The sequence below is a fragment of the Siphateles boraxobius genome, unplaced genomic scaffold (assembly GCF_051911475.1).
Source record: "Siphateles boraxobius isolate OS27281-9 unplaced genomic scaffold, OSU_SipBor_1 7, whole genome shotgun sequence".
Lineage (NCBI taxonomy): Eukaryota > Metazoa > Chordata > Actinopteri > Cypriniformes > Leuciscidae > Siphateles > Siphateles boraxobius.
This window is the reverse complement of record NW_027509197.1, coordinates 623,065-639,052: the sequence shown is the minus strand read 5'-3', so window position 1 is coordinate 639,052 and position 15,988 is coordinate 623,065. Positions and strand designations below refer to the sequence as shown.

Genomic DNA, 15,988 nt, shown 5'->3' with positions numbered 1-15,988 from the left:
GAAACGGACTAGTTTAGTCCAGTAACCAGGCCAATTTCCACTGGAGATTCCGACGCTGCACGAGTCCCGATACAGAAATATCCCAGCGCAACTCGTGATCTCAGGAGGAGTTCAAAGCACAATAATACCACTGTTAAACTCAACACTTTAAAAATAGAGTCACACAAGATCATTTTTGTAATTTCAGCATAAAAGAAGCATTTCTTTCAACCAAGTTCCTGTATGATCTAAAGTGGCGAAACATACTGATCTTTTCTCAGTTATATTGTTCTTCTTCATTCTTGCGCAATGACTTTAACAGATGTTTTTGTGAATTTAAGTGAATATATTTAGACTAGTCATTTCTCCTCAGGTTCACACAGGTGAAATTAACTATGAACATTATCATCACATTAACTATGAACATCTTTCCACTTACATCTGACAAAATCTCACAACACCTTTTGGATTTTAAACATTACATCTAATGTTTTTAATGACACTGCATTTGAATGTGTTTATACAACACAGTGGCATTTGTGCATTTTAGGCTTGAATTAACTGTCCAAGTCTAACATTATCTGTATTTTAAGAGTACAGCAAAGAGAGCAGAGACACAGACCGAGCTTTCAGCAACTCATGGGATCATATGCATTAATAATGATAATAACTTCATTGTTTGTTTAGGCACTACAAAACTGAAAGTCCAATAATCTATTTCAAGTCTGTGTACACTTCTCTGATTCTGAGAGCACATAAACATTTACTGTAATCCATTTTAAAGCGGATTTATCTAATTTACTGTCAGTAATCTGAGATTAACTTCTGTCTTCTCACAGCAGAAACAACAAAACAACAACCATAGCCTACAGTCTAACAGCATGCATATTATATATATATATATATATATATATATATATATATATATATATATATATATATATATATAAACAAAAAAGAGGACTTGAATGTGTGTTACTGCCATCTGATTCACAGTAACGTTAGCAGTCCCAGTAAAAACCTCTCGCTGGACTACACCCAACACATTAAAAGTGACATACTGAAGGATAAGCAGTTGACTTGTGTAATAAACATACTACTGAAATGTTTTCTCTTCTATGAAAGCATGTTGTGAACAGACCTGATGGTGTTTATTACCTGCAGAAAGCGATGCTTTTGTTGCACTGATCAGTTTCCGGATGCGCGGATGGGGAGGAGGCGCGACTGACGGGTGCCGGGGAGGATCATAACAACCGAATGCCAAAAACGCGATTGCTTTCTCAAACATGTAAAAAAAAGAAAAAAAAAGTAAAGAGTAATGCTGAAATTCTCCATTAAAAGAAAACAGCAAACATGACACAGTTATTCCTTTTTGTTAACTCATTGTTACCCTCTGTGGGCATACCATTTACTGTAGGCAGGGCCTGAAATTAACACCTGACCACGCACCAAATGCGGGTGAATTTTGCAATTGGCGGGTTAAACTGTCAATCTACCTGCCACATTGGCGGGTAGCCAATGAGAATTGAGTGATTCATTATTATTATTTTTTTTCCGTCTGTCCATAACATCAACAATTTTCATTCAAGCAGCTGATTTCTGTGAATGCATGTAAAACTAAATGTATATTGCATTACAGGGTGAAGTCAGTATATACATTAACGAGGATTTGAGACGAATAAATGTACATTTAATGTAAAACTATGTAAACGGCGCTCTGTCCCTTACGAAAATTAACCATGGTTTTACTATAGTAAAACTGTTATTAACTATGAGCGTAGTAACCGTGGTATTTTGGTGCGAACCATGGTTTTTAAAAACCATGGTTTTGATACCATGGTTTTACTACAGTTATACTGTAGTAATATTACAGTAAAACCATAGTAACCATGACTGTATAACTGGTATTTTTAAAAACCATGGTTTTGATTCCATGGTTCTACTACAGTTATTTTGTTGTAATACTGTAGTAAAACTGCAATTTTACTAAATTATCTTGAATTAAATTTAAGCCATTTAGTTACAACAAACATCTACAAAATAACAACAGAAAGCGGTTATCATTCCATGATACAGACTTTATTACAGAAATTACATAATCTGAAAGAAAAATACACTTGCATTTGTTCTCACATAACACTTCTGACATAAAACGAACTACAAAGTTATACAAAATTATTGATGATAAAGTGGTGCTGTGCAATGGTTAAAAAAGGTAGTTGCTAATTTACAAATAAAAAAATAGCAATTTGTTCCACTGTAATACTGATTAATATACAAAAATAACATATTGTACAAATAAACATGACTTTAAATACCTTTAAATACACAGCATCTACCTCCTCTAAAATGTCTATAACCTGTAAACATGTGCCCAACACAAGCATGTTTGCAATTTATACTGTACATACATTCAGAGATGTAAAGTCCAGGGGTCAGAAAGTAAAAGTACTGCCATATATTTATTCCACCCATGAACTCAGCCAGCTGAATTCACTTATTAGTCTGAAATCTCCTGCCTGAAAAACTGTGCTAATTAGCAAATCCAGGTGATTGGAACAAAATACTGAGGAGGACTTTTACTTTCTGAACCTGGACTTTACATCTTCATACAGGATTACAACAACATTACTTGTATCATCAACAATCGCATTATGAGGGTAAATAACATGCCACTCGTCCAGCAAAATGGCTGAAAAGCTAAATTTAGAATTTTACTAATATTTAAGAAATAAATTCGGGCAATACTTAATGTTGAATAAAGTCTATATTGTCTCCTATACCCAGAAGAGGGCGAAACTGAGCGCAATAAGCAAACGCAAACCAAATCAAGCATCCATCTTTTATTGAAATTAAATGACATTCACTTTTTAAAGTGTATTAAATTTTGTAACAATTGTTCTTAGATACAATATAATTTCCTTAATATGCATGCAAAGAAAATTAGGTTACAACAGGTTGCAACGTTTATACATCAGGCCTCTGGTTCCTGACTGGAAACTATTGGGTTAGTGCTAGAAATGTCTGGTTTCAATAATCTAGTACTACACATCCACCTGACCATTTTATTGTGCCATTGCAGCAGAAAGCAGAAGATAGAGATGCAGAAGATAATTTTTTTTTTAAAGAGCAAGAAAATACAACATGAGTAAAAACAGGAAAAACATTAACTAAATGTACATATAGGTCGCAATCAAACAAATATTAAACATAAGAAAAGATTACACCTTAAAATAAAACCTATGTCTTCAGGATTGCTTAAAAATGACTATCCCTGATCTATATGTAAGTGTTTATAAATCTAACAGAATGCTGTAGTAATTGGTAGATGAACCAATGTGCACAACCTACTTTTTTAACTTTCTCAATTTGTGTAAATTAACTTGGGGTTCAGATTTTTTTTATTTCCACATTAATTTCACACATGCTAGTACATATATCTGGTTTTGTTTCATTGTTACATTGCATCATTTTATTTATTTATTTACCCCAAAAGATTTTCTCAATAAAGTAACATTCTTAACCTTTTCATTTAAAATAATGGCTTTTTAAATAATAAAAATTAAACTAATTTTGGAGTTTGACAATGAACACTGCATAACACATGTAGCATAGTTCAAAACAATGTGGGCAAATATGAAGAAACACATTCAGAAAACACACAATACACACTCCTCCACACACTGCTCTCACAGAACAGGACACAAAGAGGAGCCAGAATGCTTTACATTTCTTTGCTTTACATTGAACTCTCAGTATTTGTTCACCTGTTTCTCATGGTTTCTCGATAGAATTCATTAAAGCAATTAATATGAACTATCTCTAACGTCATAACCGCATAATTATAATAGCGGGGCACAACTTAACTTAACTTAACTTAACTTAACTTAACTTAAACACTTAACTTCAGTAAGTTGGCTTTCAATTTCAGTAAGAAATTGATTTTTTCTTTAGTGTTGATATGTCAACTAGTACATACACTAAGTTCTGTCATGCTAGCATGTGGAAGCGTTTAAACCACGTGTAGCCCCGCTTTAGGTTGTGCCCCGGTCACCCCTACTATTTAGGACTATAATGACCAAATGAGTTTGGGGATGTCACAGTAAGGCAAAAAAACAAACAAAAAAGAAACTGTTAATACATTTATCTTACATTATTATTGATCCCTCTGATATTTGTTGTTTCTGTTAGTATTTTGTCCCTATTTATTCTTCACCCACTCTTAGAACAGTATTCTCATTTGAAAATTTTACTTTGTTACTTTACGTGTTGAAATACTTGAAATGATAATTTACTAATCACCATAATAATATCTCACTGTTCCCGATTTATCACGCACCTCAAAGCCACATTGCAGTAATATTTGCAGTCAGCTCTCTATAATCTATATTCTATAATGTTAGATCACAAAGTTTTACGGCTGTCCCATTTATAACCCCAAACCCAGGATAGAGCGGCTGAGTGAATGTGGTCTGGACTCTGTGGATGAGGGTCATTGTGTCAGAGACGCTGTAGAAGGACAGAGTTCCTGCACTGTGATCCACATACACTCCTATCCTACAGCCTCTGAAGGGTACAAGGAGTTCAGTATGACTGTCCTTGTGAATGAATGAGCATCTGGAGGTAGAGCAGATCAAACTCCAGGACTGATCATTATATCCGAACACACACTCATCTCTCTGTCCCTTCCTGTTGATGTATATATAAGACACTGATATACCCACAAATCCACTCCCACTCCACTCAAGCTCCCAGTAACAGCGTCCACACACACTCTCTCTGCACAACACCTGAGGATAATAATGAAATCTGTCTGGATGATCAGGATACTGCTGGACACTGGCAGTGAAAGTCACCGCTCTGTTCCCCTCAGACAGGTGGAGGTGTTTATTCACTGTGTTTGGATCTAGGGTGAACTCACTGGAATCTGATGGAGATAAAACACAAAATAATTTATTCATCCTCCATTTCGGTGTATCAATAGCTTTGTTTTCATCCTCCTATTTTTATTCTCATTTTGTGAGAATGTAGGCGCACAATTGAGGTAGACAACATGCGCATAATAAACTACAATGGAAACAAATTTACTGAATAAATTCCTTGATACCCATCAAAAAAGACATGTAACTTAGTTCAATGGGACGGCATTACTGGACCAAGCGGACCGATCTTGTTGCACACAACTGAAATTATGTTTTGGTCGTTCTGAAATGCCTGAGCCAAAGTCTGTCATGTCAAGGTGGTTTGGTATAATTACCTCTCAGAACTGTCTCACACGACTATGTTTGAAAACAGCAGGCATTCGCCTCCGAAAGCAAGATAACATGACTGATTTATGTTTCGTCTGCGCGCTCTGTGGAGCAAAAAATGTATTAAACACGAAAAAAATACGCAGTGACTTCAACTTCAGCAATGTCTCGGTAACTGTTGTAACCCTCATCCAATTACCTTCGAGTGGTAACATGACACGCCAATGGGAACTGGCGAGTTAGATTTGCATGGCGAGCCACTACACCGGACATACGGGGATATAAGCTTGCTTGCAACTCACTCATTCAGGTTTGTGCTGAGGGGCCAAGAGTGGTACAGGGTTGTGCCAGGGTTGCCCCATTCCCTCCTTCAGTGAACAAGGGTTACGACAGTAACAGAGTCGTTCCGAGTCAGTCACATTTGACGTTATGTTTTGGGGTCCCTTTGGAAAGCACGACAACCGCTGACCCTTCCCACTGCCCCCTGTAAGTCGGACAGACCTCCGTACTTGGTGGGATGGAAGGACATATTCTAAGTGGAAGATGTATAGCTGCTGTTTGTTGGATAACACTGAGGAAGCGTGCCAAGTCCAGATAGAAAGGGATGCTACGGAGGCCACAAGCAGCTCGCAGGGAGGTAACATGTGGAAAATACACATATGGACTGACCCGTGGGCAGTGCTACACATGGAAGGTCTCTGCGGCAGGTCCTGCCAAAATCTGCCCAGGGAAAGACACAGGTTTGCAGAGAGGGGAAGCCCAGCCCACAGCTCTACAGATATATCTGCCAGAGAGGCACCGCGCACCAAAGCCAAGGAGGAGGCACAAGCCTTGGGACTGATATGCCAAGACGATGACATCCACTGTCCAGTGAGCCGACCTCTGTTTGGAGACAGCCTTTCCCTTCTGCTGACCTCCAAAGCAGACAAAGAGTTGCTTTAAGGCTGGGGTCTCAGGATTACCTGAGTCAGCCGGCCCAAATTCCAGGCACATTTTGCTGAGCAAAGATGCCCCACATCCTCTTGATAGATGTGAGCGCAGTCATGAGAGTATTTAGTCTCCTGGCGCATCTCAGGCCCAGCCCCGTAAGACCTTCGTTCATCTTCGGAACACGAATTAAGATATTTTTGATGAAATCTGAGAGCTGGATCACTCCTCCATAGGCTTCTTCAGGGATTTAAACTTGCCAGCCCCGATAAGTTATTAAAGACATTGTTAAAATAGTCCAAGTGACTACAGTGGCTCAATCTTAAGTTTATCAAGCGACGAGAATACTTTTATGCGCAAAAACAAACAAAAATAACGACTTTATTTCAACTATTCATTTCCTTCTCTACGGGCCTCTAGTCAGTTAACTTAGTGTGATTGCGTAGAGCTACGTCACACGTAGGCTCACTATTGGCCGACGCTGGTCATGTGGGTGATGCGTGTGACGTACAACAACAGAAGCTTACGCTGTTACACTAGTGAACTGACTCGAGGCCCACAGAGAAGGAAATGAATAGTTGAAATAAAGTCGTTATTTTAGGGGTTTTTTGCGCACAAAAAGTATTCTTGTCGTTTGATACATTTAAGATTGAGACACTGTAGTCACTTGGACTATTTTAACGATGTCTTTAATAACTGTGATCCAGCTCTCAGATTTAATCAAAAATATCTTAATTCGTGTTCTGAAGATGAACGAAGGTCTTACGGGGTTGGAACAACATGAGGGAGAGTAAATACTGACAGAATTTTCATTTTCGGGTGAACTATCACTTTAACACCAATCAACAACTCCCCTTCAAGGCATAAGCTCGCCTAGCAGAGAGGGGTCTGTTCTTGGGGCATGTGTTGTAACAACAACGTGCCTGGACACTTGTTCTAAGGCCACTCCTGCCTGTAGAAAGGCAAGGTCCAAGCATGGGCTGAAAGTGCAGCAAATGAGTGGTGTGATTGTCATCCGATGTGTGACCTGGCGCCATGCCCATCCCGGACTCTGCCATGTGTCAATGCAGAAGCGGTCTCCTTGCATCAATGCAGATGCCATATGCCCCGGGAGCCTCTGAAATTGTTTCAGTGGAAACACTGTCCACCTCTTGAATAAATTTGGGCAGTTCAGCACTGGCTGAGAGCACTAGTTCGTGAGACGCGCCGTCATGTTGACCGAATCCAACTCCACACAGAGAAAAGTGATACTCTGCACAGGGGAGAGTTTGCTCTTTTCCCAGTTGACCCAAAGCCCCAGATGGCCCACCGCCTTTCTTGGGTTCGATGAAGTATGGGCTGTAAAACCCTGACATCTCAGCTGGATGGACCAGCTCTATTGCGTCCATCGCCAGCAGCACCGGGGCATCTTTGTTTGCCACTGAGATGAACAGGATGCCTCTGAACCTGAGGGTACGCCGGGAGAACTAAATCGCATAACAACATCTTAGAGGGTTTAGCGGTAGCTGAAATGGGCTGTGTCACATTTCAGCTTGAGCCGCACCGAAGCAGATTTAGACGCCGCGGGGGCTGGTGAAGGGACAGCCCTCGGTGGTCTGGTCTGGTACTTGATCGCCTCCATCTGCTTCTGCACTGCCGAGAACTGCAGGTCAATGTCCTTGATAGTGTCGCCGAAGAGGCCGACCTCGAAGATTGGGGCGTTGAAAAAGCGAACTTTGCTGGCTTACTTCATCTCAGCCCAATTCAGCCAGAGATGGCATTTCTTGACCACCAATGTGAAAATCGTCTGACCAAGGGCCCGTGCCGTGACTTTTGTCGTGCAGTTCCTGCATCAATACCGGCTCAGAACTACCATCATGCAGCTCTTTTAGTGCTTTGGTCTGATGGACTTGCAGGAAGCCCAAAGCTTGCCAGGCAGAGGCAGCCTGTCCAGCAGCAGCACTGTAAACCTTGGCGGCAAGCACGGCCAAGAACATACAGGCCTTGGATGGGAGGCGCAGGCATTTCTGCCAGGTGCTAGCACTTTGCAGTCATATTATGCACTGCAATTGCATACTCCACCTGAGCATAGCTACCATCTGGGGTAGTGAGAGCAGAGGAATCAGTGAAGCGGCTTTGGGCAGTAAAAAATTACTTTCACGACTTCCTCTGGGAAGAAAGGAACCGGTGCAGGGCCATGCTGTGCAGCGCGTCCCGAGCTGAGAAACCAGTCATCCAACGTGTGGGACAGGGTAGAGGGACAGGAAACAACCACATCCTGAAACACACGGGTGGAATGCCATCTTTAAAAAGACACAACCCATGTTTGCCCCTTTGGGAAACTGCTGTTTTTATTGTTGAAGGGATGAAAATCACAGCACTTATCTGTGCAAGTTTGCCCTTTTAGGGGAAAACACAGCTGAATATGCCTTTTCTCCAACTGAAGAAGTGTCTCCCTCTCAATGCAAAGGCGAAACTGCTCGACTCCGAAGCAAAAACCTGAATGAGTGAGTTGCAGGCAAGCTTATATACCTGTATGTCCGGGGGAGTGGCTTGTCATGCAAAACTCACTCGCCAATGTACATTGGCCCGTTTTGTTAACATCGAAGGTGATTGGGCTCCCAAGTGAGACCCCAATGCATCAGTCAATTAACGTAATGTTGAACTTGACTGACTGAAAGGGAACTTGCATTTTACTTAGTGATATTTGCACATGTTTATGAGGAAGTGACAATTTTGTTCCTTTCAACTTGCTGGATGGAAATGGTGCTTTATATTTTTAGCATTAGCTAAATTCACAACTTTGGATGGAAACAGTCACTGAGAAATCCCTACCACTAATGCACAGACAAGCAGAGAGTAAACAAACAGTAAAAGTCATATTACTGTTGGACTGAAATACCAAAAATGGCCTCAGAATGTTTGAAATATCTGTATTGTGAGGACATCCCAATTGTCTTTGTAATTCAAAGGGCTCAATAGACATACTTAATATATTTTAATAAAAATGTAAATGTATTCATTGTGTCTTACATTGCAGGAACTCCTTCCTGATCTTGGGTTCATTGGTGGGAATGATTTCAATGTATGTTACTAAAAAATTAAACAGACATAGTTAATAGTTCCCATTAAAACATTCTTAATATATATGATGTCTAAGAGTTCATAAATGTCCGCTACTTTACCTCTACCAGATATCTTGTCTATCTCCTCTCTACATAAATCCTGCAGTTTTTCTTTCAGTTGAAAGACAGACTTTCCCATATCATCAAAAGAGATGAGAGAGCTGACAGTGATGCTGGGTACATCTGTAGATTCAGAAGGTTCAGAGAGAGACTGGAAACTCTGCAGGGAGGTACAAAGACAAAAACCTTCATGAACAGATATTTACTTGTGTATACTTAAACAACCAGTTTGATATTACCTATGCTTTATTTGCAACAGTTATGTCTTGTATAGTTTTTATAGTTTTTTTATAGTCTTGTCTAGCACTTCTGTTCAAGTAATTTCCATAGATCTTAAAAACCCAGTCGGTTTAAATGGAATACAATGGAAATGTTACCCCGTCTTTCAAGTCTTTGGGACATTTTATGCATTTTATCATCCATCAGGTGAAAATCCTAATGGTTAAGAAAAGTAATAGCGTTACCTTTTTTCAAAAAGCCACATGATTTTATGTATTATATATGTCTGTAGCACAAACGCTGCAGGGTGAGATAAGCATTAACGTTTTCAAACTTAGGTTAACAGTTTTTTCAGCTGTGTGAGTATAACAAACCCACCAATTAAATAGAACTTAAAATGAAGAAAGTCTCTCCTGGTAAGGTGTTTCTAAAACTACTGTCCTGTATTTCAGATCTCTGTTACCTTGCGGAAACGATGTGTGCGAGAAAGCAGCTCCAGCTCAGCATCTCTCCTCCTCAGATCATCAATCTCCTGCTCCAGTTGCTGCACGAATCCTTCAGCTCGACTCACTGCGGCCTTTTCCTGATCTCTGATCCGCTGTGCCACCTTAGAGCAGATTATCTCAATGTTGCCGAACAGCTCAATGAAGATCCTCTCGCTGTCCCCCACTGCTGTCTCTGCAGAGCGCTGTATAAGACACACAATCAGCTCTTTCTGTTCCCGGATACACGGCCTGTGTATCACAATAGGCTTCAGTGGGGCTGAAAGACACTGGAAGAGAGTCTAAACTACTGTTGTTCTCTAAACTCACCTTATGAGGCTCCATAGCCCCTCTCAACTCCTCAAGATCTTTCTCTTTCTGCTGGATTCTCTGCTTGAACTCACTCTGTCGCTCTTTTAAAATCGTCTGGATACAAAAGCAGGTAACACTTTATTTCGGTAATCCACTTTAGACATCCTACGTAACTTTGCAACTACATGTCAACTAACTGTCATTAGAGGATTAGTAGACTGTCTGCTTAATATTTGCTAAAACTTTATTTTGTTGGTCCCCCAGCAGATATTATATTGAAGTAACTTGGCAACTACAAGTCAACTTACTCTCCTAACCTGAACCCTAACACCTAACCATAACCTAATAGTCTACTACAGCCTACTAATACTCTAATGACAGTTAGTTGACATGTAACTTACTTACTTACTTATAGTTAGTAAAATGTATGGAATATCGAAATAAAGTGTAACCCAAAAAGGTGTAAAACTGTAATTGTCAGAGAAAAAAATACTATGGTAACACTTTACAATACGGGTGCACTAATAAGCATTAATTCATGCTTAACTAATGCACAGATAATACTGAATTAATGTGTAACTAATGATTGTCTAAGCTATTCATTAATGATTACCACATTAGGAACTAATTAAGAGTCTGTATGGTTAATGTGTTAGTTCATACATGAATTGTTATTAATTAAATATGTAATTGTGAATAAATTCCCTAATAACTCATTTTTTTAACTAATAGTGTTAATTAATATGTTAATTACCAGAATGAGCCGAAGCCTTGTATTTCAACTTCCAGATAATACAGGTACACATTAATACATGATTAATTACTTCATTATTAGTGCAAATTCATGTGTAAATTACTACAATTACTAAATGACTAGTTAATAATGATGTGCCTCAACAAGTAAAGTCATAACATAATGATACCTTTGCAAATCATTAGCTAATGATTAATTAAAGCAGACAACTGGTAGTTGAAGTGCATAGCTTTGACTAATTGTGGTAATTAACACATTAATTACTACAATTAATACACAATGACACATTGAATTAATATCAATTCATGTATTACTTAATCTATTAATCATATAGACTCTTTATTAGTTGCTGATGCAGTAATAATTAATTAATGGTTTAGTTCTTCATGAATCATACATTAACTCATGATTATCTGTGCATTAGTTAAACATGAATTAATGCATATTAGTGCACCCGTATTGTAAAGTGTTACTAATACTATTTTGTGTAGCACGATTGTATACATGAGTACATCCGATATTGGATACATATATTCATTTGATTTTATGTGAATGTGGTTTGCAACTTATATATTGTGAGACGGTCATGAAGCAAAGATAGATTTTTGACAGTAAGAGTTAAGACACACCAGATGTTTTTTTCCTGACGTTTTCTTTCCTTTCTTGCGTTTTCTTCCAGTGCCGATGTCAGACTCCACACCTTTCGGTCGAGCAGAAACATCAGGTTGAAGTTTCATCTTCTTCAGTTGCTCCACCACTTCAGCCAGAATAGTGTTTTTATTTAACGCAGGTCTTGAAGTGAAGGTCTGTCTGCACTGAGGACAGCTGTAGACTCCCTTCTCATCCTCCTGATCCCAACAGCGTGTAATACAGATCTTACAGTAACTGTGTCCACAGGGAATGGCCACCGGATCATTCAGTAGATCCAGACACACTGGACAGCTGAACTGCTCCTGAGAAAAACTGGCTTCTGCCATTTCACTGTATTTACACACAGATAGTGAAAGACAGATATAACAGCCAAGTAAGTTTCATTTTCTCTGAACAGCTGAAACAGTTTCCTGGTTCTGTTTAAGAAACGTGTGCAGAAACTAACCTTAACCCTTAAACACCCTCACAGAAAACATTCATTTTTACATTTACAAGAAAGAAAGAAAGAAGAAAGAAACAAAAGACACGTAATTTAGTTTGATTTACAAGCTGTTTTTGTCCCAGCACTGCTAAAAATGTCAGATTTTACTATCACTTTGTGTGGACATTAGGACCTCACGGTGTATGTTGGTAAAACAGGTTCACTGAGTTCTCTTTAACCGTTTACTCAAAGAATGGGTTGTTATAGCATTAACATAGACCTTACACGACTTGAATTTAAGAAATATAATGTAGCCTATAGGGTATTTTTAATCCTTTTTTGTTTAAATATTGGTTTAATTACTTTTTGTAGTTTTTTCTCTCTCTTTTTATTCCAAAGACAAATGCTATTGTTTGTAGAGAGACTGTATTTTTACATTTTCAATCCCTCCCCAACCAACCCAGAACACACCGCCTTATATTAGTAAGTTAGGATGTTAAAAAAAAAAATGAAAATAAAAAAGTATTAGTAATAAAGATGATAAAATATAAATTATGCAATAGTTAAAAAAAGTCAATAAGTCAATATTTAAAAAGGGGAGGAGTTGTTGTATACTGTACCACAATCAGAGGTGTAACAGTAAACGACATAAACCCTGCATATTGACATATGTAAAGGTACCTAAGCATCAAACAACACAAGACTACCATATTAGGTGTGTGAAAAAGGAAAAGTTACAATGTCAATGTGAATCCCATTATTTGAAAGTACATTTATGGCAGCGAAAAATTATAATAATGGTTGCCACACATAAGAAAATGTATGAGAACCTCTAATTGAATATTTAATCTTTTCCCAGTGTAGGTAAAACATCGCATCCTGAAGCCAATGCGATCCTTTAGGTGGATTTGTAGATTTCCAATGTAATAAAACTGTGGTTTGGTGTTGATGTGAAGGAGTAGCATATTTACAAAGGCGTATGAAGAAGAAAAAAAGTTCCTCCTTTTAGGAACATTTTCAGTTGGTAAAATGCATTAAACTTCCAGGACTTTTGTTGTAAATAGTACCAGCTGTTGTCCATAAAATCAAATGGACAAATTTGATCTTTTTACAACAACTTCTTCTTTTGGGTTTAATGGCAGTTGTCAAAAGAAATTTTAAGCAGGGTGCAAATTAAACAGTGGTCTTTCTGAGGGTATATATGTATAAAAAAAGTTTATATAGGGCTATTCACCATTTGCACATGTAACATGTAGTCCTATTATATTTAAAATTAGGTAGGCCTATAATGATCTAATGAATATCACACCTAAGCTATTTGTTCATCTTGGTTAATGTTAATTTATAAATATATCTATAGCTTATAAACATAATGATATATTAAATAAACAACAAAACACAAACAATCCATGGGTAGACTAGATTATAATGCACTTTTAACCAATCCGAATTTTACTTAAATTAATAGCAAAAAAAAGGGTCACATTAGTAGCACAGAGACTTGAGGGCAAAACATTCATAGTAGGCTACTGCAGCACCAATTTTCCATCTATTTCAAGGATATTTAAATTAACCTAAATTAAAATATGTATAACATCAAGTGAATTCTAACAAACGCATTTCACTCCATATAACGTTGTGTACATCTTATAATGTTCATTCTTTCCTATAATATACTGTTGACTGTAGCCTATGCTCTGTGACCTTTTGCCTGGTTGTTAAAAAGTGCCTTTTGAGGCACCTTTATATACTGTCATTTATATTTATATTATTCTTGGCCCTGTGTGTGTTTTGTTTGTCTGTTTATTTTACTTTTGTCACTTTTTGGGTGTTGTTATCAGCAACAGTTGTTGTAAACACATGCAGAAGAAGATTCAGGCAAACAGTCTTTAATAAACTCCAAAGACAAATCCAAGAACAGGTAATCAAAGTAAACACAACCTTAACACAAACGAGATCGGACAAATGAGAAGTGAAAAGACTGCAACTTAGGGTACGTTTACACGACAACGATATGTATAAAACGGAGAAGTTTTTCCTTTGAGTACTCCCTGTAAAGATGACACCATTGTCAAAATGATCCCCATTCACACGGATCCGCGAAAACGACTAAAAATGCTGTATTCTGCTGCCCGACCATTAGATGGCGATGAAACACTATAGACTGAACACGTAATACGCATGTGCATGAGGTCATCGTCTTCAGAGATTCGCGTTTTTTGTTGTTTATAACGGAGACCGTTTTCAAAAACTTTGCATTTTCAGGCACCCAAAACGCTGTTGTCGTGTGAATGAACGGCCAAAGCGCAAACACAATTATACGTTCTTAGTTTAAAACGGTGTCACGTAAACAGCCCCTAAAATACAAGGCAAATGAGGGGAATAATGACAAACACCTGTAATCATTAAATTAATCTCCATGACAATGCATAAGAGGTGGAAAAACTAGACAAATAATAAAAACAGACTTAAAGTACATGAAAATGAAACATAGACCTAATCCACACGAAGCCAGAGCTTTCCCTATCCGAATTTTTTTTCCCTCATTCTAAATTTTTTTTAGTAAACACGGCGTCGTCTCAAGAAATATATGCGCACACGAAACCACTGAAACCGACTTAAAACGGTGTGGTATACATGCCAGACCAGTATGTGGTGCTGTAATTCTGCCACAGAGATACACTAAACAAGGAGAAGAAGACTCGGAGCATGCGCATAACCTTGCGCGCTCTATACGAACCCAACACGACAGCAATGTGAACGAATATTGCTCACCGTAGTAGCATAGGATTAGAAGATTTTGCTTTAGTAAAGCTAAGAGGCTCAGTAGCTTCTGCAGCGCGATCACAAGCATATAGTCCGCCATTGTTGTTGCTGTTACGTGTGACGTAGCGGTGTGTGACTAATGCTGACACGTGGGGTGATGACATCATCGTTTCACAAAATGTACGGATTGGCCGTACACACAAAAACACAAGGGTGTCGGTTTCACATTTATCCACACTGGGACCCGTTTAAAAATAAATAGTGATTTCAGTGTCCCAAAATGCCGGATCCGTCTGGACGAAACCCCAATATGATACAAAATTTGTACGTATACAGCTAAATACGTCTCCGTGTGGACAGGGCCTGTCTGTGACATAACACCCCCTGCCAGAAGGTGCGAACTTGTGCCGTAACAAAACACAAACTGATGAGGGAGGTGGCTTTGGAGGAGGGCGAGGAGTTGGCGAAGGGCTGGTGTGAGCAGGCAGCAGAAACCAAGGAGGAGAAGATGGAGGTAGCAGCCATGGTGGAGATGATGGAAGGAGTGGCCAGGTGGTGTTGACCCAGAGCTCAGCCGGGATGGCGGTCCACGGCGGAGTGAGGAGCCAACATCATCAAGTCATGAGTCCGATTGAAGTGGAGCCCTAAATGCAGACAGAAAGCAGAGGGAGTGATGGGACGCCAATGACTTTGGCGGCCGCGATGGAGCCTCAGCGACGACCACTGGGGAATGGCTGGAGAAACCTTCAGACTGGCCTCGATCACTGGACACAACAGAGGACGCTTTAAAGCAGGCGAGGGAAGAGATGTGCGTCAAAGGGTTTAAAGGAAAAGTGTGTTATTTTCACGTCACCAGACTTGCAAAAATATTGTTTTCAATACCCCACCTGTCTAGGACAAACAGATAATCCCACCCCGATCTCAAAACCCCAACATGTTATATTTGACCCTGTCTGGCTCCTCAAAATAAATGAAAAAGATTGTAATTTTGTTTGTTGCAAGTGGTGCTGCCGAAATTACACACTTCACCTGTAACAAGACAGCAGGAATCGGCACAAATACAA

The 15,988-nt window shown here is 39.0% G+C and overlaps 2 protein-coding genes across 4 annotated transcripts in view; both read right to left on the bottom strand.

Moving 5' to 3' along the window:
• dync1i2a (dynein, cytoplasmic 1, intermediate chain 2a) overlaps positions 1 to 1,391 on the bottom strand; it is a 48,570-nt gene extending 47,179 nt beyond the window's left edge. Inside the window, exon 1 of one of the 3 annotated variants that reach the window (XM_077217048.1) lies at positions 1,138 to 1,391. The gene's annotated coding sequence lies outside the window, so the exon portion shown is untranslated. Of the gene's footprint in view, positions 1 to 1,076 lie in introns of all 3 variants that reach the window. The other 2 variants (XM_077217049.1, XM_077217047.1) reach the window with 2 other exon arrangements.
• A 1,416-nt stretch (positions 1,392 to 2,807) lies between these two features.
• LOC143724022 (tripartite motif-containing protein 16-like protein) lies at positions 2,808 to 12,159 on the bottom strand. Its single transcript, XM_077217051.1, has 6 exons — positions 11,716 to 12,159; positions 10,351 to 10,446; positions 10,002 to 10,226; positions 9,320 to 9,479; positions 9,168 to 9,227; positions 2,808 to 4,906 (listed from the first exon to the last, which is right to left on the bottom strand). The coding sequence occupies exons 1-6, from the start codon at positions 12,061 to 12,063 to the stop codon at positions 4,371 to 4,373; spliced, it is 1,425 nt and encodes a 474-aa protein (XP_077073166.1). The 5' UTR covers positions 12,064 to 12,159; the 3' UTR covers positions 2,808 to 4,370.
• Positions 12,160 to 15,988: the final 3,829 nt, after the last annotated feature.

What these genes read in the sequence shown, in the direction of transcription:
- LOC143724022 (XM_077217051.1), bottom strand. Translation starts at nt 12,063, where the DNA reads ATGGCAGAAGCCAGTTTTTCTCAGGAGCAGTTCAGCTGTCCAGTGTGT. An exon ending in GCACACATCGTTTCCGCAAG is followed by an intron (nt 9,480 to 10,001) that starts GTAACAGAGATC and finishes ACCTCCCTGCAG; the next exon opens with AGTTTCCAGTCTCTCTCTGA. An exon ending in AGACAAGATATCTGGTAGAG is followed by an intron (nt 9,228 to 9,319) that starts GTAAAGTAGCGG and finishes TTAATTTTTTAG; the next exon opens with TAACATACATTGAAATCATT.